This window comes from Protopterus annectens, chromosome 3.part0, assembly GCF_019279795.1.
Source record: "Protopterus annectens isolate FY-2018-M chromosome 3.part0, PAN1.0, whole genome shotgun sequence".
In the NCBI taxonomy this organism is placed as follows: domain Eukaryota; kingdom Metazoa; phylum Chordata; order Ceratodontiformes; family Protopteridae; genus Protopterus; species Protopterus annectens.
This window is the reverse complement of record NC_056731.1, coordinates 1,699,250,724-1,699,276,815: the sequence shown is the minus strand read 5'-3', so window position 1 is coordinate 1,699,276,815 and position 26,092 is coordinate 1,699,250,724. Positions and strand designations below refer to the sequence as shown.

General features: G+C 37.3%; 1 protein-coding gene across 1 annotated transcript; it reads left to right on the top strand.

Moving 5' to 3' along the window:
• Positions 1-10,796: 10,796 nt before the first annotated feature.
• TMEM74 (transmembrane protein 74) lies at positions 10,797-13,601 on the top strand. The gene is made up of 2 exons (XM_044065736.1): positions 10,797-11,020; positions 12,073-13,601. The coding sequence occupies exon 2, from the start codon at positions 12,124-12,126 to the stop codon at positions 12,982-12,984; it is 861 nt and encodes a 286-aa protein (XP_043921671.1). The 5' UTR covers positions 10,797-11,020; positions 12,073-12,123; the 3' UTR covers positions 12,985-13,601.
• The last annotated feature ends 12,491 nt before the right edge of the window (positions 13,602-26,092 follow it).

Here is a 26,092-nt window from a genome sequence, read left to right as displayed (position 1 = left end):
TTGCCATAATCCTCTGCTGACATCTTTGCCTGCTTTCCCTGACTAAACTAAACTATCAAAAAATAAATAAAACTGCTGTGAAAATGAAACTCTGTATGTTTAACATGTGGATGCCGAGAATACACACACTTTTAGTGACAACTGCTTACAGGCTACAGAAGTTCAATTAATATCCACATCACTGCTCACCAATATGCGATGTCCCCTCTCTGGGCCAGTAATTAAGGAGCCTGAATCCTCACCACTGACACTGGAGAGGCACGTTCTCTTGGAACAAAAATGGATGCACCCAGTATTTCCAGTTGTGGCTCTGTACATCAAGCACAATTTCCCTTAAGAGCACACAGGGAACACACTCAGTCTAGGGTATGGATTTCTCTATCTCCCTCCAGGTCCCCCAGTAAGACTTCCCACTGGCACAGCTATAGAGTTGAGACCTCAGCCAAGTGTCCAAGACAAGTTCTCCAGCACCCTCTCTGTGAAACTCGTGCTTTGTGTCCCTACTCCAAACAGCTGACACACACACTCTTTGAGATCACACACACACACACACACACACACAGACACACATACACACACACACACACACACACACACACACACACACACTTGGGAAAGGCTAGCACATATTTACTAGCTATGCCCCTTCTACCCAGACTATACGGTAGTTACACTGCCACCAGACACTCCAAAGCCAGCTGCTCTAATGATCTTGTAAGGGTATGCAATTATACTAAATGAAATTAATATTAATACAAATGGTAATGTTGACCAAATAGCAAGGCTTTCAGGAGTGGTCGCAGTGTCACAGAAGAAATATACTCTCAAAGGTTAAAATATTCTCTCAAGGACAAGCCACAGTGAAAAGTTTAATTATATTTAATAATAGATAATAAAAGAACATGAAATTACTAAATATATATTTGCAATAAATACCAGAGTTTCAGCCACAGGAAATATTAAAATAACACAGATGAATAGATTCACACAGATACAGAAAAACTGATATAACACCACAACCGACCACAAACTTTTGAACAATAAAACCCAGTAGCACAATGACAAGTGCCGGACCACCGATAGATTGATATCCAAAGTTTTTATTACAAAAATGGTAAGCGCTTTCGGCTGTATAATACCAGCCTTCATCAGGCAATTTTAAAACACACATTGCATTACTTTTAAACCTTGTAGGTAATGAGCAATTAATTAATTAACCAATGATAGTATAGCTCATAATGGTCACAAGAATTGAATTCGATAAGCTACAGCAGTCGGTTCATAGTCTTGCTCAACTGATACAACAAATGTCTGGAAACAATGGTGGTCTAAGGTTACCAAATTTCAGTAATAATAGAACGAATAGTGTTGACAGTACTGATAGTATCCCCCCAGGGCAATTGCCACCACAGGAACGGGATGAGTTGCAAAATATTGATATGGTTTTCAATGCTAATGAATTGCAGCAATGGCTTAATCAAGTGAAATGTAATGGTGGTGATAGAAACTCTAGTACACCAAGTTTTTCATCAATGGTGGATGAGTTCCATGACCTTGTATGGTGGCATCGTAAATTGGTGCACAAAAATTCTTACTTTAAAGAATGTATCAAAAGACAACAAATTCCTAAGGGCCTGAGATACTGGAAGTATCCTACAGTCTTAAAGGAGAATAATGCACTTCACAAGGAGTTACTACAACTATTTGATTGGCAGGGGTGTGAGTTCTTTCAAGTGTTAATAAAAAACAATTCAATAGAAATGGATGATCTCAATGCGCAAATTCAGGTTTTGGATACTAAAATCAAACAACAGTCGGCATTTAATGCATGTCATAATCAATATTTAGAAGTGTTTACCCAAATAGACAAACACAGTAACATCATAGTGGAAAGAAAAACCCGGAAATTGGAAAGAGATAGAGTGGACTATTCCAAGGGGTTGGCTTATCCAAAACCATCGTGAGGGCAATGGCGCAAAGAAACTATGGGCAACACTTCTCAATTTGGGGATGATAATGGCGGGCAAACGCAAGATAAAGAAAATAGTAACAACCAACAACTCCCTTTAGAGAATGGCAGTTCGTGCCGCTCGGAGCGGCTTCGCAACAAAGACAATTACAGGATGAGGAACAGCAGTTCGTGAGTATGGAGGAAACAGAGGACAGGCTCACAGAGCAACTGCAATTAAATCCAACAAGTTTGGATAATTATCAAAATAGCATTAATGCATACCAGCTCATCTCCAATACGAAGGGTGATTTTCACATTTATAATTATAGTGAGGCTGTCATCACTACTGAGCAAGCAAATATATTCAGTAAAGGCATCACTTTTGTTCCAAAAAGAAGGGCAAAAGTGACTGATCTTATTACAGAGTTAAACCTTTTCACCAGAAAAATCAATCTAGCGGTTTTACACCAGCAAGCTCCATGTATGGAATATAATTTTTTACGTATACCTAGTATCACAAATCCACCTCTCCATCCTAAAATAAAACTATTTGAGGAAATATGTGAAATTGACTTCAGGTATCACATTCATTTTAATAACAAAAAAGATAAAACGACGCTCACTAATTTTATGAAGGTTCAAAGTGACATGTTAAATGAATTAAAAATCAATGGTAATATCCGGATTATGCAAGCGGATAAGGGAGGTGGACTTGCTATAATGAATTTGTTTGATTATAATCAACAACTAACACATATATTGTATGATGATGCATACATGGAAGTTTCAATTAATGAAATTAACATTTCTTATTCTAGAATCGATTATACTGTTGAAGACATGCTGTGGCAAGGGCAGATAACCAATCAAGCATTTTCGTACATGCAAGTGAATAATCCCAAGATTCCAATAATGTTTGGAGCACCTAAATTACATAAAGATCTGCAAAGCCCACCAATGCATCCTATAGTAGACGCAGGTGGTTCAAAAACTTACTACATAGCTAAATATATTGATATAACATTAAAAGAAAAAATAAAAAGTTTGGAATACATTTGCAGAGACTCTTGGGATTTTCTCACTAAGGTCAACAGCTTAAATATTAATAATGTTGGTAAAATCATGTTTATCACGGTGGATGTGAAAGATTTGTTCTCTTGTATGGTTTTCTGATTTTTTCTTTGAGATTATACCAATACCTCAAGATGAGCTTAATGCTTTGGTTGATTTATTAGAGTTATTAGAATTGGTATTAACCAACAGTTACATCTTCCATGATGGGCAATATTTTAAACAAATCAAGGGGGTAGCGATGGGCTCTCCTGTGGGTACATTGTATGCAAATGTTATTATGGCAGTCTAGGAAAAGAGATATTTATTCTCATCAGAATTCATGCAGCATGTAGAGTTATATAGTTGATTCTTAGATGATTTGTTTTTCATTTGGAAGGGACCAGCAGAATTGATTAAGGTATTTATAAAATATACAAATGACACTACTGAATTTCTGTCTTTCACTTATGAAGTAGGAAATGACAGCATAGCTTATTTGGATATTCACTTACAGAAGGGTATAACACATAACTCTCTAAAGGCTAACATATACCACAAAAAACTTACTCTAATAAATTTTTGCATTTTGATAGCAATCATCCTCGACATGTAAAAAAAGCAGTTTTGAAAGGCCAATTGGTCCGAGCCGCACGTATGGTCACCAAATTCGATGTATTTGTGGATGAATGTCAATTCATAGCAAACATGTTTTTAAATAGAGATTATCCACAACAGTTTGTTGATGGAATACTTAATGAAGTAATAATAAAAATAACTAACGGGTTTTATAAACCATTGCTAGCAAATACAGCAACTGAAAGCATTAGTCAGCAAGAATCTATAGTTTTTAACCAATATACAGTAATGGCACAAAATAATAATAGTAGCAATCTTAATAGTGCTAATAATGATAGGCATGTCACAAAAGGCAATTTGGCATTTATTACCACTTATACACAAGATTCTGAATATATTAAAGGTTTGGTCATGAAGAATTGGACATTATTTAGGGGTGATACCCAATTGGAAAACATATTGGGAATGCAGCCTTCAATTATATATAAAAGGGACAAAAATTTAAAGGATTGGTGCAATACCTGTTCAAATTTAGACAGCTTCAATAATGGAGGTATGAGAAAATGTAACTTGTGCAATTATTGTTCGTATATTATAGAAAGTGAACATACTTATATTAATGGAATTTTGATAAAAGTAAAAGGAAAATACAATTGTAATACTTCTGGAGTAGTATATGCTGCAATATGCGGACAGTGTGCAGCTTATTGCATAGGAAAAACTGAACGTAAATTAAAACAACGTATATATGAGCATGTCTGTGACATCAGCAGGAAGTCAACTAATAATGCTTTATTTAGGCATATAATGCATAATCATACGCACAAATTTGGTTTCATAATATTGGAACAAGTACGGCCATCCCCTAGAAGAGGTCCATGGAAATTAATATTAGAGTCAAAAGAATACTGGTGGCAGGTTCATTTGAATGCCACACAATTTCCAGGACTAAATGGTTCTATCTCCATTACTAGTATATTATAACTTAGAGCTCTCAATAATTGATGTTTTATCATCCTAGTTATTATTTATACATATAGGTTTAGTATAAAGTAAATCAAATTATAAGTTTGATTGCATATGTAAGTATGTTTACATTAAAAAAATTAGTCTCAAACAATCGCTACTTAGTAGTGATATTTTATGTTTATGTTTATATTTTATATTTTAGACTTTTATAGATTTATATCTTAGGTATGTTCTAATACATAATGTATTTACATAGTATTTATGTTGGTTTTAAATTATTAGTTCACAGGCATTTGAAATGTAAATAGATGGATACCTTATGGTGAAAAGGTATATACTAATGCTGAATATTAATGAGCTATACTATCATTGGTTAATTAATTAATTGCTCATTACCTATAAGGTTTAAAAGTAATGCAATGTGTGTTTTAAAACTGTATGATGAAGGCTGGTATTATACAGCCGAAAGCGCTTACCATTTTTATAATAAAAACTTTGGATATCAATCTATCGGTGGTCCGACACTTGTCATTGTGCTACTAGATACAGAAAAACACTACTTAACTAATCTCACTATATTTTCCTGAATGAGCTAAAGAATTACTATTCCCTGGTCACTTACTAGAGCAAGGAAAGATGAAGTAGGTGAGGGGTCTTTCTCTGTGAGGTTCCAAAAACAGACTGTTCTGAGACTTCAGTCTCACCTAGTGTTAAACATTATTTTAGTGATAGATTACAGAAGAACATCACATACATCTGGTCATCTGACTTCTGGTTCCCATGCAACCCCCCATTGCTAGAAACTGCCAGGATATAGCACATATGTGTTAATAATACTCACACACAGAGCCTTGCTAAGATGTGCTGCAACTCCTGGAAGTCATAAAATAATTTCAATCCTCCACCCTTCCAAAGTAGCAATTAGTTCACCCCAAATACAATGCAGACAGCTTCCTAGTACATACTTTTTGTCTCTGGCTGCATTGAGAACTGTAAGATATGATCTTTATGGCCTAGGCCCAGTAATTTAATTTCAGAACATTTTTCAAAGTTAGCTGTAGCTGGACTGTAATTAACCTCCTCTCTTCCAGCATCCTCTGTTAAAACATATACATTGAATTCAGTTACAATACATGTATATTTCAGTGTGCCCTGCTGGAACATTTTTAACACAAGCAGCTTTACAAATACAGTTTCAATGCTTACATCTGTACAAATAAGTTTAATATACAAATGACGTATAATTCTTTACAAAATTCCAGCTAGCTGTGCTGGCAGATCTTTCACATCCACTGCCCTACTTCTCCTAGCATAGCTGGCAATGCCTCATATTGTCACAGCATCAGCACTAAACAGTCCAATATGGTCAACATCAAAAATCCCAGTCCTTAGCCTAATCATTCTTTCCTTCAACTAGTACCCAGCAAACACCAAATCAATCACCACTTTTTAGCTTCATTAAACTGGCACAAATAACCTACTAAAACTGCTCTGAAAACATCTTACCTTTCCCCAACCTACCCTCCACCTGCTTACCTCCAGCACCCTGTCATTCATAATAACCACATTCAGATACATCCCATCTTCCTTCTACAATCTCCCACATATAAAGCTATCCTTTGGATTACTAAAAGTCATCATTACCCTCATAATCCTAATCCACACCCTGCCCCATAGAAGCTGCATAGAAACTAATCCCCCTAGTCACTACCAATCAACATTCAACTTACATTAACTTTGCTCTCCTAAATGCAGATAGAATTAAAACAAACTTGAACAAATTCATTCATTCATTCATTCATAGCTACTCACAGCTCTGATATCCTAGGAATCACTGAATCTTGGGTAAAGATTGATACTACAACCTATGTCTCCCCTTCCCAAACTACAACTACCTATGTAACTACAGGACTGAAAACAGTCTAAGAGGTGATCACTGTCTGATTAGAAACAACATAAAACCCACTCTAGTAGCCCCAAATGACCCTAATTATGACCATGGCCCGAACTGATTCTTAGTACAGCTGTGCCTATCCACAAGGAAAACACTCAATATAACCATAGCATACCACCTCCCAGCAAGCCCCTAAAAACTTGCTCATCTAATCACAAACATTTTCACACACACTCCAATTCCAGCTGAAGAAGACATCATAATAAAAGACGACTTTAACACAAGCCTTCTCTCTCTCCCTCAGGCACAGCAACTCCAGATCTTCTGTCTGACCACAGTCTCTCACAATTAATAACCAACCTTACCAGACCCAGTCTAGTTTCAGGCAGCCATTCTGTACTGGACATAATCATCACCAACAACCCCCTCATAATATCATCCCTTCAGATTCACTCTCCCATACATGAACATCCACTGCCCCATCACATTAAATCTCCCACTGTACAACTCTAAACCTCTTCCAGTATTTGTAAACTTCAGGAACATAGCAAAAGAAAATGCCTCAGCCCCTAAAAAAAATGAAATGTATCAGCTGGATACAATTCCTCTAAAGCTCGGCCCCCATCACACTTGTTTTGTCATTTAATACCACCCTTCTCTCCCTCTAAGACAGTTTCTTTTCTCTAAACTCTTGCCAGTTCTTGCCTTTGGGTAAGCAAAGAACAAAAAATCTCTCTGCAGATTCACAGGCAAAGTGTAGCAGACCTGAAAACAGGATCCCACTGAAAAAAAAGAGAGAAATTCAAAAATCTTAGAAACTTGCCCAAAAAAACCTAGTTGGAGACATAAATCAAATCTGTTACATTCTTCCGGTCAGTGTTTCCTCCACAAACTGACGAAATTCTTATCTTTAGTACACTACATTACTGAATGAAAATAATAAAAAAAAAATCCTCCCCTCACAAAAACACAGTTCCATCCAAATCTAGCCCCATTAACCTACTTGATTTTCTTAAAGAGTTATCTCATATCCCACACTGACCCCCACTCAAATTCTTCACCTTCTCTCCCAGATCCCCACTCAATATCCCTCATTTCATCTTCAAAAGGATTACTAAGAAAGAAACTGCCTTGAGTTTTCTTCAAACTCAGACAACTTAGTACCGTGATTTTTCCATCTATGCCAACAGCAAATACTCCTCCTCCTTCATTACGTATATGACCCTCTGTCTCTCAACTAATAGAAAGAAGGACATCTGAATAGAGACAGAAATTACTTCCATTGCCAAAATTCCCCAGACCTCCACTGCAAAAGGCTATTGGCCAAAGGGGGTCATGGCTCACATCCCAACATGGAGCACTGTCTGCTCTCACTAGTTATTTATCACCCTGTCAAAGCTCTGTTAAAATTATGAGCAAGAACATTGCATTCATTATCTGCAACTGGTTCTCCAACAGTCTTGGAGAGAAGCCCATGAGATCCTTTGGATAAGCACATAATGGCTCAAATGCTGGATAGGCTGCAGACCATTTCTTTGGAAATGAAAGGGCTGCAGGACAGGATCAGTAAGCAGCAAGATAGCATAATACATATTCACCAGGAACTCCTTCATTTAAGAAATTATATGAAGGAAAAAGATGAAAAAATTAACAGCAGACACAAAAACATTGCAACTGGATGTCAAGGTGTCTCTCCAATGAGCTAAAATGGATGAATTGGAGAATTGGCAAAGACAGGGAATGTCAGGCTTTCTGGGGTTCTAGAATCAGTGAAAAAACAAGACTCAATTTGCTTTTTCTATAATAAATTCCTCCCTGCTGTTAATGTCCCCAACATTTTAGACTGGGAGGTGGATCGAGTCCATCAGGTGGGAAAAGAAGTCAGACTCAGCAAAGCAACCAAGGCAGGTGATAGTCAAGCTGTATTCTTATTCAGCTAAAGAAAGGATTTTAAATAATACTTATGCACTTCTTAGGGTGTAGGTGGATGGCTAAGGTATCCAAGTATATCTCCAGAAATCTGTTCTTAAAGAGGGCAGCATGTGTGCAAATCCACAGAGGAACATGAAGAAAATGGCCTTGGTGTCATGGATTGTTTATCCAGATGATCTTATGGTAGTGGAGTATGACCAGAGAAAGCACTTCACCAGCCTTTCAGATGTCCAAAATTTTCTTTGCTTTTTTAAGGCACCTATATCCTGCCTGATTAAAGCCCAACAGTGTGGATCTAGAGGGGCAGAAGTGGATGATGGCCCACACAGTCCATCTTCTGGATATTTACTTTTGTGCCATTCACCTGCACCAAGTGAGACATCTCTATAGCCAGATCATACAGCCAATACAGAGCAACAGTTGTTAAGTAACTTTGGTGGAAGTGCAACAATTATTGATGGTATCTTGGCCAGATATAGGATCCCAGACAGAGGCAAGATATGTTAGTTTTCAAAGGCATACCTAATTAGTTTCAGGGCCTCCCAGATTTGGAAGTGAGCAATTTCAAAACAGATGCACTCACCATGAATCAAAAAAAGCAAGGGGTTCAAAATGAACACAGTTAGGTACAGTGATTAACCTTGCCTGATACTTCTCTGTAGAGTAAATGGCAAAGACATCAAATCATTAGTCTCTCTCTCTCTCTCTCTCTCTCTCTCTCTCTCTCCCCACACCCCTGTTAATTATATATTCTAACTCTGAAATCACACAGTCCCCTGGAAAAAAAGGTATATTCCCCTACCCAGGGATTGTTGATCTGACATGCCTGTCAACCATCTGTTTAGTCATCAAAATTGTGTTGATTAAACAGATGTCAGCCAAAGTACCATTTGACACTGTTACTGGAATGCACATACACAGTACATACATGGTGGTGCAGCGGTAGCATTGTTGCCTCACAGCAAGAGGTTCTCCCATTCGATTCCCGGCTGGAGTGCGGGGAGTGCCTTATGTGTGGAGTTTGCATGTCCTCCCCATGGTTGGGTGGGCATTCGAAAGACATGCGTAAATGGGCGTGCTTTCACTGAAGGTTGAACACTGAGCTGGCACCTTGGCATTCATCAAAATGTACTGCCAATCATTAGCGGACCGGAGTTCTGCTGTGGCAACCCCTAACAGGGAAAAGCCGAAAGACAACAACAACTGGAATGCACATACACATCTCTCTTTCTCTCTCTCTCTCTTTCTCTCCATATATAGTAATATGTAATTGTTTTATATATACCATAATGTCAAATGTATAACACAGACAAAATAAGTTCAATAATCCGCAATGCCTGAAACATAAAAAAAAAAAAAAAAAAAACACCTACCTGCATGTCTTTAAAGCTCACAGGGAGGACATGCAGACTCCAAACAAAAGACGTTCCAGCCAAGAATCAAACTGAAGAATATCTTGCTATGAGGTGACAACACTAACTGTTACACCACCGCAGCCAATCCCTTTCCTGGTAAACAAATGGAAAATAGGTAGATAGAGTTTTATACATATATATATATATATATATATATATATATATATATATATATATATATAAATCTTCTTCTTTTGGCTTTTTCCTGGTAAGGGGGTGCCACAGCGGATCACTTGTCCGCTCATGATTGGCAGTGGAGTTTTTACAGTGTTGAGTTGCCACCCCAGCGCCCAGGCACACACACGCACACACTCACACCTAGGGCCAATTTAGTGTCCAATCCACATACAGCATATTGAGAAATCAGTATAGATATATAACTATATATTTCTCTCTGTTTGCTGCTCTGTGTTAATTATTATATTCATGTTCTCATTCTCTGTTTTGTCTGTTGTGCTTTGCACAAGCACAATGATTAATACTGGTCCTGTTGGATTACTGCATTACCCCGGCTAACATATTTAGTTAAGTTCTATTGCACTTTCTTGTCATTTTAGTATTTTGTTTGTTTTAGTCTATTACATGCTATCAATTATATTCTACCTATATGTATTAGTTGCATGCATAATAATTCTTAAAATAATGCTTGTAACAAAAATAAGTCAGTGATCCTGATGGGGTTTTAATTTTCAAACACCAAACTCACATTTGCAGATGTGTTCTATTAATTAATATGGTCTTCATTTTTCTAAAAAAATATGTGCTTTGTCTTAGTACAAGGCATACGAATTATTTTACAAATATAAAAAATAAAATATAACAACATTACACTAATGATGCTGTTGTAAGTAATATTAACTTGTTGCTTCTCCTAGTCTCAGATTTTTTTCTTGCTCTGCTTGGCTGTGGTTGTTTGTGCATGATAAGTATTTAACCAGACAGACTTTTCAGCATATGACAATAATCGCAAGGGTGTGGCTAAGGACATCCTGTGGATGGAGCTTAACGACTGAGAAAGCATGCATTTGCAGTCTCTGCAAACAAAGCTCTTTCTACAGGGTGGAGTTTGCCTTATCTGCAGCAGTCATAGTAATCCGATCCTGGAGAACAGATTGTAGCCACTGCCAGCAGCCCAGAGAAGCTGGGTTAATCTCGGGTATTCAAGGATTTGTAATGATGTAGCCAGTGCTGTAAGAAAGAGAGTCACATAAAACTGCATTTTGATGGAAGGTGCGTATCATGACATGTTTGATTTGTTGCAACTTGAAACAGTAGTGGTACATTTCTGTAAGGAGTTTATTTATACATTTAGACGATTATCTGTTATAAGATGTTCTTCATTATGTTACATGAATAATAATAATAATTCTACAGCAGGTAATGAATTATCTTAAGACTATCTAGAGCTACATAGTTACTCAGACTTTCTCAGCACAAGGCATACATTGATTATTATTCATAAACCATGCAATTCAACAGGCCTTAAGATTCCTGAAGTTTTATTGTTACAAAGATAATAAGTGAATTATTTTTTTTCTGATTTTTATCTTTAATTTAAAATAAACAGTTGGCTATAAAATATCTTTTCTTTGTAGCGTCACTGCTAGGCTTTTGTGACCAAAAATTAAATACCGTTCATTTTTCCTGAATATCTAGTTTCCTTATTGAACTATAAGACTATCTGTGACAGTGACTGTATTTATATTCACTATTCATATTCAAAAAAGCAATACTAAGTTTTCTGTTTCTAAATAATGCAGAGATGAAGGAAACCTTGAGCAGCTTTAAACAAATGAATACTATTAATGTAAAGTATGATTAGTCTTTGTTTAGCCAAGTTATCCTCCCTACAGAGGAAGAAGTTAATTAAATATTGATGTTAAGAAATGGTCTGCACCCTTATTTCTGATTATAGCAGAACCATTCAGTTTAATCAGCTAATTAAATCTAAAACAGCACAGTTCCAATCTGTTTACAGATACATACCTGGAATTAAATATGTACTTTACATCTTCATCTACTAAAAAAGTATTTATCACATGCATTTTGTTGAATAAGCTGCACAGAGTGTTTAAAATCCACAGTTCATTTGCCGTGTTTCTATCTCAGCGTATGAATATACAGCTTTTAAATGTGTCCTGTAATAATTTATTGCTTTGAACCTGTGTTTATGTTACTCAGTGATGTCAAGTTATCACTGAATATAATACACTGCAAATTAATTCAGTAGGACTGCATTCTGATATTAAACGCATGAGTAATTGTTTATTTTATTTTGACAGGAAATCTTGAAAATCACTTAGTGACTACTATAAAGAATTATTTTCATTTTAATGGCTTCTGTAGAGCTTCTCTGTATAAATAATAACACTCAAACATGTCTGCAAGATAATGGAAACTGGGAAGTAAACACATCCTTTTCAAAAAGTGAAACACACATTGCTCTAAAAACATGCTCATGTGAAAGCCAATGCAACGTCCTACATCAGACAGTTAAAAGGGAAGGGTATTATGACCCGCCATCTAATGAAAGTATTTTTCAAGGATCACACATGAAATTCACTTATCAACATTTTCCAGGAGAAGTAAAGATTTGCTGTGATCAAGACTTGGAGACATCCTTTACTTACATTGATGAAAATGTCAATCTCCACCGTGCAAGTCCACCAATATCCATAAAAAGCCACCCTGAACATATTAACCACAGTCCTTGCAGTGGCACCATAAATAATGTGTCTCAGGAACTATCCATGTTTTCTGATGAAGGAACTGCAACGGAAAGTTCAAGTAGCTCAGTTGATTATGGGTTCATTAGTGCAGTAATTCTCCTGGTTACTGGGATTATACTAGTAATGATTTCCTATATTGTACCAAGGGATGTTAATGTGAAAAAAGATACTGTTTCTGCAAGAGAAATGGAGAGACTAGAAAATGCAAGTGCTAAGCTAGGTGCTCACCTAGACAGATGCGTAATTGCTGGATTGTGTTTATTAACTCTTGGTGGTGTAATATTGTCTATATTGCTAATGATGACTTTCTGCTATGGGGAAATGTATAGATGTAAGAGGCTGGCCTCTTCAAAAGAATCAACAAAGCTGTATGGTTCCATTAATTTTAGACCAGCATCTGAATGCGCAACTCAAACATCAAAAGAACTGACAGTAACAGAGGAAAATAGTGCTGCTGTAAACTGAAATATCCATAATCTTTTGGATTCTAAAAGTGCTCTTTGTTTTTTTTTTTTTTTGTTTGTTTTTCTACTTCAAGATCTTTTTTGTACAGACATAAAAACATACACAGACATATGCATACATATGCACTTGTGCTTGTACACACACACACACACACACACACACACACACACACACACACACACACACACACACACACACACTCACTCATGCACAGTTACTGTATAATTTTGGCAATGTGTGACTGCACATTGGCATGTGTGTATATGCAAACATATGTGTATAGTAGATTACTTAGTTGCCCATGCTCTTCCTAAGCCAGTTATATCAGTTCTGTAGTAATTTGTAAGAAAAAAACATTGTACAGTACTTCTTTGGGTCAGCACTTACGTCACCTTGTAACTCATAATAGCCTCAACCTGAGTTACAAAATAATAGGTACTGCATGGACAACAAATCATTGTTTTTGACAATGTAGTCTTTTAAGTGATTATGAATATCCTAACAATATGTTATTATATTATTGGAGAAAATATATGGTCAGCCATGTGACTGTGATGTGCTTCATTACCCACATGCATTCTAAATAATGTAATAAACTGAAGAATTCTAAACTTTAATTGCTCTGCAGAAAACTTAATTGGCTGTGATCTTGAAATTTGCAAATGATGTTGCTATGATTATAACTATTAGTCAAATACAAAGCCTTCCTCATCAAATTAAAAGTGCCCACACAATCAAAGAATGCTAGTTCTAATCTTGGAAACAGTATATCCGTAGTCACAATTACAACTGGGAATTTCACTTTTCCAGACCCACAGTAACCTTTGAATTAGAATAGTAAAGATTGGGGATGTGGGGGATTGGGAATACTGCATGAGATTGCTGAGAAGCAAGCTCCACTACATAAAACCTTTTATTTATTTTTTTCTTGTGCTTTACATTTACTTACAACTGGAGTTTGATACTATGGGTTCTTTATACCAAGTATGAATAAACTAGTTGTTGATAAATAGTCTTACTTTGACATTATCACTGTCGTAATCTGAGCATTTGATATAGCAGGATACTTAATTTTTCACAACACTTTGAATATCAATTTATTTATGTTCTAAAACAATACTTATAACAATTATTGTTTTATATATCAACTTTTTGAATACTATTAAATGATTTATAAAACTAATACAGCAGAACAGTCACTTTTCAGTGAAACATCTCAGTTCTCTGAATGTGTATTGAATACTAGTAAGTGTTAATGCCTAAACACTAAGTGTAAAAACAGCAACACTTTAAATGGACAACAATTTATCAACTAAAATGTATGAAATAAAAACAGTTTAGACCAAGGTCCTAACTCATGAGAGACAAAGAACATGGCACAACATTTATTACTGCTTCCTCACTGTAGTTGCTTCACCAGTTTGATTATCAGCTGCGGTGCCCTTTGTTTTGAGTGTTTTAGTACTTTCCATGTTAGTGTGGCCTTTGTTAGGTACTCTGTTTTCTTCCCACATCACAAAGAGCTGCAACAGATGAACTGTCAATCTTCCAAGCTGCATGTAAATATACATTCCATTTTTGTCAGAAAAATATGTGTGTGTGTGTGTGTGAGTGTGTGTGTGTGTGTGTGTGTGTGTGTGTGTGTGTGTGTGTGTGTGTGTGTGTGTGTGTGTGAGTGTGCGCGCATATATATGTCTGTGTCTCATCAGACTACCATCCTACCTTGAATTAATGTTTCTCCCTTGTGCCCTGATCCAGCTTGCGCCAGGACAGGCTCCATCTCTGTTTTGAAACTGAAATGCACAGAAGCAGATTATTAGAGAATGGCTGAATGAAAAAAGAAGATATTTGGTATCCACTTCAGTTCCCCAAACTGACTGGCAGCTATAGGTATACAGAGCAGTGAATGTCAGCAGCACAGTTCAGGTGTGTGAGGCTCATTGGTTTATGGATGTCATATGTATTCTGCTTAAACATACCCATCCATAAAGGTGTTGTACACATCTAAGATCTGAACTGTAAGGGGATCCCCTTTAGAGTATGAGTTTTGTAACTGTTTCACAGCTCACCCCTTTCATCTTTTTATAGTCTGAAATACATTTATATGGAATACTGAAACTCCATAGAAGTGAAATGCAAACAATCCCAGTGGATGGCGCAGTGGTGCAGCAGTTTGTGTTGTCACCTCACAACAAGAGGTTCTCCAGTTCTGTTCTCAGCTGAGGTTCCTTCTGTGTGGAGTCTGCATGTCCTCCCTATGTTCATATGGTTTCCTCCAGGTGATCTGGTTTCCTTTCACATTACAAAGATGTGTCGGGAACATTTCTCCCTGGGTCTCTGCTAAAAATTGGCTTGTTCCAAGTCAGACTTTCTGGTAAACACATAATAAATAAAAATAAATAAATATGCATGACCTACCAAGCCTTGCTGACTTACATATAGTGCACCTGTATGATGTGTGAGTGTGTGTTTCTTGGTGGAGCCTGTTTCAGTAACGTAGTACATACACTATGGTTAAATAAAAATAAAAATACAAAATTTACCACACTAGTGGAAAAACAGAACCTTCCAGTCTCATCTCATTTGCTCACTCAACTGAGTACAATGAGATCATTTGGGAAGGACTACCCCCTTGCTTCTTTTCTCAGTCCAATCTCATCAGCTCAGTCTACTGTGTGCATAAATGACATTTGGGAAGGTCATCCCCCCGCCTTAGTTTCTTAATCTTGAATTATCTTCTGTTTCCTCCCTCTCCACTACAAAAAAAAAATTATACACTTTACTCAGCTGCTTTTACTGTAATTGTGTTATTCATACTTTATTACCTTATTTTGCTTTGCAGTGTGTTCTTAAGTGTTCAAATGCTTTTATTCTGCTGCATTTATTACTGCCTGTTATTACCCTAATTAAATTTATCTGTTATTCTAAGCATCCTAGTTTTGGTTTTAGTACTTGGGCTTCAGGCCATTTATTTTACATTTGAAGTTTTTGTGGTCTACCATCTTGTGGACAAACCCTTATCAAAGCCCCTTCTCCATGAGTCTGCCCAAGTCTTCAGGACACTATGTCTGGACAATTCCCATCAGTTTCTGCTGCCAGCCTGGTCGACATGGGCATACTGAGAAAGTGTAGCAACTGCCTCATGTTCACTGAAAGCCCTCTTCTCCTAGCACATTAGTCTTCTACTTGTGAGAAATCAATTTACATCACTAACCTGGAATCCATGCTCTCTCATGTCACAGTCAGTACTCCTGACAATGTGGAGATTGCCAGGACAAACACCACACCACTCACATCACATAGCCAAACACAACACACACCCACCTATGTACAGATCCTCAATAAAGATGTACCTAAACAGCGGATACCTCCAAAACACACTCACAAACATTCCACACACAACACCAAACACATCACAGACAGCAAACAACACAGCAGTGTCTCACAAACACAGTCCATAAGTCATAACAATAAACCAAACATACTAGTCATTGATGACTCAATTGTGAGACACACTGATGTCTCCCTCACCAGGCTCGACAAGAAAGTCATGGTCAGTTGTCTGTCAGGTGCCAGAATCCACCACATCACACATGCACTTAAGTCTCTCTACAACAGGTACAAGTATGACTCTGTCATTGTATATATTAGTGTTAATGACTTGAGACATACCTCCCTGGACTAAATGAAGAGAGACATAATTGATCACTCAGAGTATGTGCCCCAGACAGGTATGACCCTAGCCCTAAGCAGCATCCTAGCTTCACCAAGAATGATACCACAATATTAACACAAAATAATTGACTTCAACAATTGCCTTAGTTTCTGGTGTCATTCCAACAGGATCCAGTATCTGTCTGCCTGGGATGACATCATGGTTGATAGGCCTCGATGCTTTACCAGAGATGGCTTCCACCTGTCGCCCATGGGATTGCGGTTCCTAGCCAAGGCTCTTGCATCCCCCATTGTGCCTTTTTAGGCAATGTCCCAAAGACAAACCTTCCAACATAAAAGGTCTGTCAAAAAGCAAATTGAAGGTCATGCTGTTTAATGCTAGGAGCCTTAACCTGAAAATTATGCTATCCTCCCTATGCTGTGGAATAGAGTCCCGATCCATGTGAGGCAGAGCACCTCGCTGGCTCTGTTCAAGAGAAATCTTGACCTGTGGATGGGAGATCGTAGGTTTACCCCGGGAATCATCTCTGTGTCACTGCTGGACAGAGGCACAACAAACTAATGGGCACAGTATTTTTTCATATAAGGGGTGGTGTAAGCCACAAAAATTTGGGCTAGGCTTATAAATGCCTTAGGGCAGATAGCCTAGTATAAACCTATGAACCTATGAACCTATAAAATGCACTCATTGGAAGCTCTCCTTACACTTGAAGATGCCTTCTGTATGGTCATGGAAACCTTGTTAAGGAATGCAGAGAGCACCCCTGCTTTACCAGGCTATACCTCATTCCACACATTCTGATAACAAAATGAGGTCTGGAAGACTAAGGGTGGGGGAGTCTCTATATTCATTAATGATAGGCACACCTCCAGACTGGTTTGCCAGCATGATGCACTGGAACTACTCCAGGTGCAACTGATAGTTGGCAAGACACCCATCCAAGTTATAGCCAGTTATAGACCCCCCTCCATGACTCAAGACACCCACTCCTCCTACTTGGACCTACTTGACTCGATCAAGGTACCCCCTAACACCCTGATGCTTGGTGAATTCAACTACCCCACCATAGACTGGGTAAACTATTCCTACACTAATGCGCTCACCCAATGATTCCTTGACTTCATCAGTTTGAACACACTAGACCAACTCGTCTCATCCCCCACAAGGGGAGATAACATTCTGGACTTGGTTCTCACCAACATGGGTGACCACTGCACCACTCCCATAGTACGTTCTTCCCTGGTGATATCAGATCATGAGTCTGTCTCATTCAAAGTTTTTATCCCACCCAACCCCCACCCCAGCCATAACCAGGCTAAAAAATGTCTCAGAAGTTGAATACAACCTCCTAAGGGAGGGTATCAGTAGCTTCACACTGCCACCCCCTTAGCGGATGCAGACAACTATGCTGAACAGTATGCCAATGAAGTATACAAGCACCTGTGCAACTGCATGGACACAGCCATACCCAACAGAACTAAAACCTACTCCTCAAGGAAACACAAACCTGTCTGTTGCACATCCTCTATCAACAGGCTTTACAAGAAAAGGAAGAAACTGTTGTCCAAGGGTAAAAGGAACACATTCCCAATTGAAAAAATCCCTCCTTAACCTCAAGAAGAAAATTAGATCACAAGTGAAAACCTCAAAAGCCAATTATGAATCAAAATTAGCATCTGAAACAAAAGGAAACAACAAAGCCTTCTCAGTTATATCAGAAACCTCCATGGCGAAACCCAGGTTTGTTCCGAATTAGTACTTAATGATATTACTTATACTGATCCTGTTGACTTAGCCAACCTGCTAGCAGAAATGTTCAGGGTAAACTTCACCCCCCTGTGTCCCCCAAAGGACCATTCAGCATCCCCGATACTGGTCCTGCACCTCACATCTCCATAGATCAAGTGTTAAAGGCCCTATCCAAGGCAAAGAACACAGATTCCATGGGACCTTATAATATCCCAGGCTATATTCTGCACCATCTCCAGCAAGAACTAGCTTCACCATTCAGCATCCTATTCAACCACAGCCTAAGTACAGGCTTCATTCCAGCAGAGTGGAGAACTGCCATTGTCATCCCTTTGCACAAAAGTGGTGCCACTACTGACCCTGGAAACTATTGACCCATTAGCTTGACAAGTCTGATCTGTAAAACCATAGAGTGTATTATTATGGATCTCATAAACAAGGACATAGGCAATCTCCAAGCACTCGACCCCACCCATGTTCAGATTTGCCAAGGGCAGATCTTGCCTGTTGAACCTGTTAGACTTCTTTGAGACTGTCGCCAAGGCCCTGGATGAGGGAAAGTCAGTACACACAGCTTTACTTTGACTTGGCCAAGGCCTTTGACACAATCCCTCACTCAGGCATCATTGAAAGGCTAATACAAGTTGGTGTGTATCCCTGTCTCATCAGGTGGGTAGCCAACTGACTCACTGATAGGAACCAAAAGGTCGAAATAGGTGCCTCCACCTTGGACAGTAGACCTGTCACTAGTGGTCTTTCCCAGCAAATTGTCCTGGGACCCCTACTGTTTGGCATCTACTTCTCAGAGATCCAGGCAAAGACAAAAGGCCAGTGGCTGACCATGTATGTGGACAACTGTAAGTTGGGTGCTGTCATTGACTCCCCAGATGATGTTAACATACTGCAAGAGGTTCTTGCAGCAATAAATAACTGGTGTCAAAGTCATGGCCTTAAGTTAAATGCAAAAAAAAAATTATTATCATACCATTCAGCAAAAACATGGCCCCTACTGATTATCACATCAATGGCAACCCCCTAAGCACACAACCTGTGGTGAGAGATCTGGGTACTCAGGTTGACAACAATCTCAGATTTTACCATCATCTGGTGGCAGTGGTCAGAAAAGCCTTTTACTTGGTTCATCTCATAAGTAAAGGGATTGCATTCAAAAAACAGAAGGTTATTACTTCGCTGCACTCCTTCCTCATTAGCCCTATAATTGAGTATAACACCTACACCAGGATTCAGCAAGTTCTGCATGGTGTGCAGAAATAGTGCAAGAGCTGCTGCATGCAATATGGCCGATGAGTGATTCAGGACTGAGCACCTGGGACGTGCACGAGCACTCCAACACTATTCCTGCATGGACACAGCTCCTGTATGCTAATTACCACATTTTCAGGTGAAAACCATGCAAATGAGGTGAATTAGTGATCCAGGAAGCAGGCAGGCATCTGTACAGGAATAGTGTAACCTGCAGAAATGTATTTGGCTACTAACCGAATACATTTCTGCAAATTATAAAACAGAGGCATGACAGCTCCAAAGAAAGCATGTATTCAATGTAGTAGTGTCAAAGGAAAAAACTTCAAAGACCAATTCACGTAAGGTTAAAGTATGGCACCCTTTATTACTTGCAGCAAGGAGACAAAACATGCAGATACAGGATTTGTCTAAATTACTAGTGAGCAGTATGCTACTTTTATACAATTCTATGAAATGTTACTTTTCTATGGTTGACGTAGTTAGACACAGCTTTCTGTATTACTCTACAGAAAATGTTACTTAGATTTCCTGCTGACATGTTCAGATTTAAAACTCACTATGTGTTACATAGAAAATGTTACTTGGATTTCCTGCTGACATGACTGGATTATAAAAAACATTTGAGAAAAACAACCTGGCCTTGGGGCTTATTTTTAGCCCACTACAAACTTTATATTCTTCAATTGTGCAGTTCTAATATATATGTGTTAAATTTTACCTAGATTCAAGGTACATTTCTAGCTTAGGTACAAGTAATGCTGACTACAGTTTTTACTTTCAAGCAGCCTTTGTTTTCATTATCAATAGCTTCAGCAGCTGTGTACTTTCTCATGGCATAAGCAGAAAATCAATAACTCTTTGTTAAGTCTCATGACACTAGTAGAAATTAAACATTTATTATTATTTTCATGATATTAGCAGAAATCAAATGCTTCCTGTTAATTTCCATAGCATAAGCAGATCATAGCTGCACATATTTTCATGACATAACAGGAGTGGAATGTATCTAGTAACTGTGCAGATTCACACAGTGTGAATAGAATAAATGTATTAACCCATTTAAGCCTCGAATGCACTAAGCATGCATATTACTAATACATATTTTTCTAACATTTCCCCCTTTTAATACTTTTATTCTACTTTCAAAATAAGCATACACAGTTTTTTCTTCCCCTAACCTCTTCCTACTCAGGATTTGCAGTTAAGAGAGTCATTCAGTTTAAACTTATGAAAGCATTTTCAGTTTTTCAACAATTTTTCCAGTTCAGCACCTTATAAGGTTTCTGAAACTGACATGCCTATAAAGTCTTTAATCAGTCTTTTCATGCAGAGGATGCAGCAACAAACACATACCACCAGTAGGATCATTCCTACACAGATGGCAATCAGAATGTTCATCAGGATACTGCCCCACCCCCCAAACAGTCTCTGGAAAAAGTCCGTCAATGGATTTGGTCCTGGCTTGGTTATAGCCGACACTTGCTGAATTATCGCAAGGTGATTGCCTATCTCGTGTTTGTGGTTAGGAATATACAAACAGCACTCAAGTACCTCCTCTTGCCGCTAGGGTGAAGTCAAGAGCCATGCGGTTTTGAAGCACTACAGTTCTCATTGCAGTCAGTTCATCAGCCACCAATTCTAGAGTGGAAAAGGTTGCATTGCTCATTATTTCGAGAAGTTTAGGCAGTTTTCTCAGTTCCCAGATTGATTTTGTTGCTCCATATGCTGGCAATACACCTGCCCATGAGATGATGGTATCACCCAAGTCCATATGCGACAGTCCATTTTTCCCTAGGCTCACAGCATGATGGTTTTTCCAGCCCACATTGATTTGCCCCACTGGATTGACAGGCTTTTTGAGTTCTCGTCGAACATTTTGAATTTTCCCCTGAGGCAAAACTGCTGTGTGTCGTATGGCCAGAACCAGGTACCCCAAATAACAACTGTCAGACCAATTCTCAGGTAACCACTTGTATGCTTTCCTACCACATACAAAATAACGACCTTCTACTTTGGTAGCAACTTTACTATGTCCTGGCTCTGGATGAAACATTTTTTTGTCAGCTATAATCAGTTGTTTATAAAGATCAGCATTATGTTTTACTTCATCAATTGTCCTATGCAACAGTTCAAAAAATGAATCATAGCTTGTGTTGCAATAGGAACCTGTGTTATCAGTTTTATTGTAGCATCTATAAGGAACAGTCACATTGCAATTGCTAAAACCTACCTGAACTGTATCATTTTTGTAAAAACACACAGTCCCCTTCTGTCAAACAGACAAGTGCAATGCTACTTTATCTTGTGAGGTAACATCTGATGTATCATAGACTAAATTTTCCCAGGTCTTGTTGGCTCTTAGGGGGACTGAAGTTATCAATAACCCCCCCCGTATGCTGTTGGCAAAGCTGTGCAAATCCAGCAATTCGAAACATTGAAGGTCTCAGCATACACATATTTGATTGCCTGGTTAGTGTTGAAGTTTGGGTGCCATTCTACGTGCAACTCTCCACGTTTATTCAGTTCAGTTTGTGTGGCTGGGAAAAGGAATGGCCACAACAAAAAGATTATTGTCACTAGTACAGTTAACAGGATGATTATGCAATACTTCTGAGGAAACGGTTGTTCTGCATTCCTGTTTTCTCCGACTCTTCCGAGTAGTTTTATTTGGATTTTTCTAGATTCTATCATTTTTGCTTTTGACATATGATCTTACTCTCTGCCCTAATAGGATCTTCAGCACCGATGGTTTCTTCACTGGGATTGAAACGGATCAGTCCTATTTATCTGAGCCCCCCCTTTGTAGCCAGACTTTGTGCTGAGGGCCCCGATGGAGAGGTAAGATTTTTATCCAGTTCAAAGTTATTAACTAGTTTGCAGTGCATCAGGTGGATCAACGAGGCTCGCTCTACAATTTTGACTACAGTGGGTGTTGAAAGAAGTACCTGGTATGGACCTTCCCACCTTGGTGATGACCAGTTTTTCTTTTTTATGGCCTTTATCCACACCCAGTCCCCTGGGATCACTGCCACTTCCGATGTATGGTTTGTTCTTTATCTGAAACAGAATTTGACTGCAACAGATATTTAGAATTCAACAAATTTCTCATATATTCAGGTAGTGTAAGATCAGCATCCTGGTCTGGGGACATGAGAAGTTTCCACTGGGGGTGTGTAATAAGCCCTTCCAAATAGTTTTTCAAAAGGAGTCAATCCTTTTGTAGTCGGAACAGTTCTCATGCTCAATAGTGCCAGGGGCAAACAGTATATCCAGTTCTTCCCTGTCTCAGTTATTAACTTTCTTAATTTATTCTTTAATATTCCATTATGCCTCTCAACTAGCCCTGTAGATTGCAGATGGTATGCACAATGATTTTTTAAAGAAATACCAAAATGCTTACTTAACTGTTGTATGGTTTGGTTTACAAAGTGTGTACTGTTGTCACTGTAGATCCTTTCCAGAATGCCGAATCTAGGGATGATTTCTTTGACAACAACTTTTGCCACCATAGTTGCATCTGGATTTTTGGTTGGAAAGGCTTCCACCCATCTGGAAAACATATCTACAATGACAAGACAATACTTCTTATTTTCACATTTGTTCAATTCTATGAAATCCATACAGATAGTGTGAAACGGATACGGTGGTGTAGGGAAACTCTCTTGCTTGGGCTTTAACGCCCCTTGTGCATGATGTTTGTTACAAATCTGGCACATCAAACAAAATTTTTTAGAGTAGTTTGTAAATCCGTACATTGTGAACACCTGGTTCACCAGCTGTACCATCCCCCCTGTTGAGACATGGCACTGCCCATGGCTCAACAAAGCTGCATATCTGAACAAATTAGATGGTAGTATCGGTTTCCCTTCTTTACAGATGTACAGCCCCTTTTCGAGAATTGCTCCTCGTTTTGCCCATCTTTGTTTTTCAGCTTGCATAGTGAGTGTCTGCATTGTTTTTAACATTTCTAAGTCTAAAATCTCAGAGGGTTGTAGTTCCTCATTTAAAAGAAATACTTCTTTTTTTTTTCAAAACAGGTTTATTGTTTTAACATATAAGAGAAATATCATAACAATTTTATACAAGTAATTAAAAATAGGTATTATTATAATATTCAACAAAACAACTAAAGTATTTACAAAGACATCCACTACAATCAGATCAATTAATTAAACTAAAATACCATGCTATTGAAAATTTTGTAAATTATCCCATACAATAAAATAAGATGTTTTTCTATTTGTTCTAGTCCTAATTGTGTTTATTTCCATATGGCACACTATATTCATAACATTTTTAAATTCATTGAACGAAGGAGGTGTATCTGAAATCCAATTTCTAGTTATTATTTTCCTAGCCACTGCTAGAATAGACCATAACAAGGGAAGCTTAACCTTTTTAACACTTTGAGGTACAGGTGTGTTGAATAATATAAGAGATTTAGAAATAATGAAATTATCTGTAAAAAGAGCCTGCAAAAATTCATTAATTGACTTCCAGTATTCTTTCAATTTTATACAGTCATAAAACATATGAGCCCAGTCAGCATTAATTTCTACATTACATCTCTTACATAGATTATCTTTATTATTTATTTTATTCATCATCAAAGGTGTATAAAAAGATCTATGTAAAATTTCCATGTATAAAGTCTCCAGACAATGGAAGACATAGTTCTATAAGCAGATTCCAATATATATTGTTTATCTTGTTGATTTGGTGGGTCCCCATTAATAGAAGTGAAATAATTCCAGTATGAATCTACACTGTAAAAGTTTCTTGTCTGATAACTTTATGTATGTATGAAAGTTTACCTTTATCAGAAACTTTATGTTGTAAATTTAATATCAAGTAATCAATCAGTGTTGGAATAGATTCTTTAACAGTTATAGACATTAAATCTATTTTATTAATGAGATGTTGTCTAAAGGTCTGAACCTCTAACCAGCAAGTTTCTCTTAGATCAAATTCTTGTTTTAAGAAATCTAGAGTTTTAACTTTATTATCAGATATCAACTGATACCAGTACTTTAGATCATTATCTATAGCTAAATGAGTTCCTTCAGATGTAGATGACAAAAGCATACCCTGAGTATACATTATAGGAAATACAATAAAATTCCATTCCCTATACTTAGGGTGCATGAATATAAAGTTACGATAACTAATAATAATATTTAATGGGTAACAAACCATATGTTTAGGTGTAATAGGTGAAGTACAAAATTCCTTTAGTAACCATAACATGGAGTTATTTACAATCATAGTTTTATGTGTTAAGGAGATTTTCATGAAGTGTATACTAATTAGCTCCCAATAATCTTTCCATTTTGTGACATATGACTGATCTATTAATAAAGTAATAACTTTTACAATAGAAGAGATAGTATATAAATTAAAGTCTGGAAAAGAAATACCCCCTTGAGACCAGCTATTAGTATGTTTCTTTAATGCAATCCTAGGTCTATTAGGTGCCCATGAGAAATTTAACATTAGTGTGTTCAGTTTCTTGATAATTATTTTTGTAGGTGGAAGTATTATTGATTGTATTAAGTATAAAATCTTGGGGAATATTATCATTTTAATAATTGTAAGTCTCTCCTCCATAGTAAAAAACATATTATTCCAGGTATTAAAAAGATTTTGTATATTAAGAAAACAGGTATTATAATTATTATATATAATAGATTTAATATCTTTAGATAGTATTATACCTAAATAAGTTATCTGACCTGAATTGGGTACATATTTAGTAAAATCACTAATGAGAATATTTTTCGTGTATATATAGGTAGTATTTTAGTTTTTCTTCATTGAATATTAAACCAGAAATACTTTTAAAATTCATCATGTTATCAAATAGAGACTGTATAGAAAAATTAGATCCTGCTGATGTAATTAGAACATCATCTGCAAAAAGTTGAATTTTGGATGTTGTATTTTCATCTATTTCAAAACCCTCTATGTCAGTACTGTTTCTGATCAAATTAGCCCAAGGCTCCATTACTAAAGTGAATAATAGTGGAGAAAGTGGACATCCTTGTTTCGTACCTTTAAGAATGGGTATTTTTTGTGAAACATATGTTCCTACCTTAATATAAGCCAACGTTCCTTTGTATAAATGTTCAATTAGATTTACAAATGCATCCGAGAAGTTTGTGCACTTCATTAAGGTAAACAGATAGTCCCAACTTACTGAATCAAATGCTGAACTTATATCAAGACTAATAAGTGTTAAATCATTATTTTTCCTATTTGCAAAATCTATTAATGTTAAAGTTCTTCTTATATTATCAAAAGTATTTCTATTTACAATGAAGCCTGTCTGATCTATATCTATAATGCCGGGAATGATTGTCTTCAATCTATCAGCAAAGATATTCATAAACATTTTATAATCAACATTAAGTAATGAGA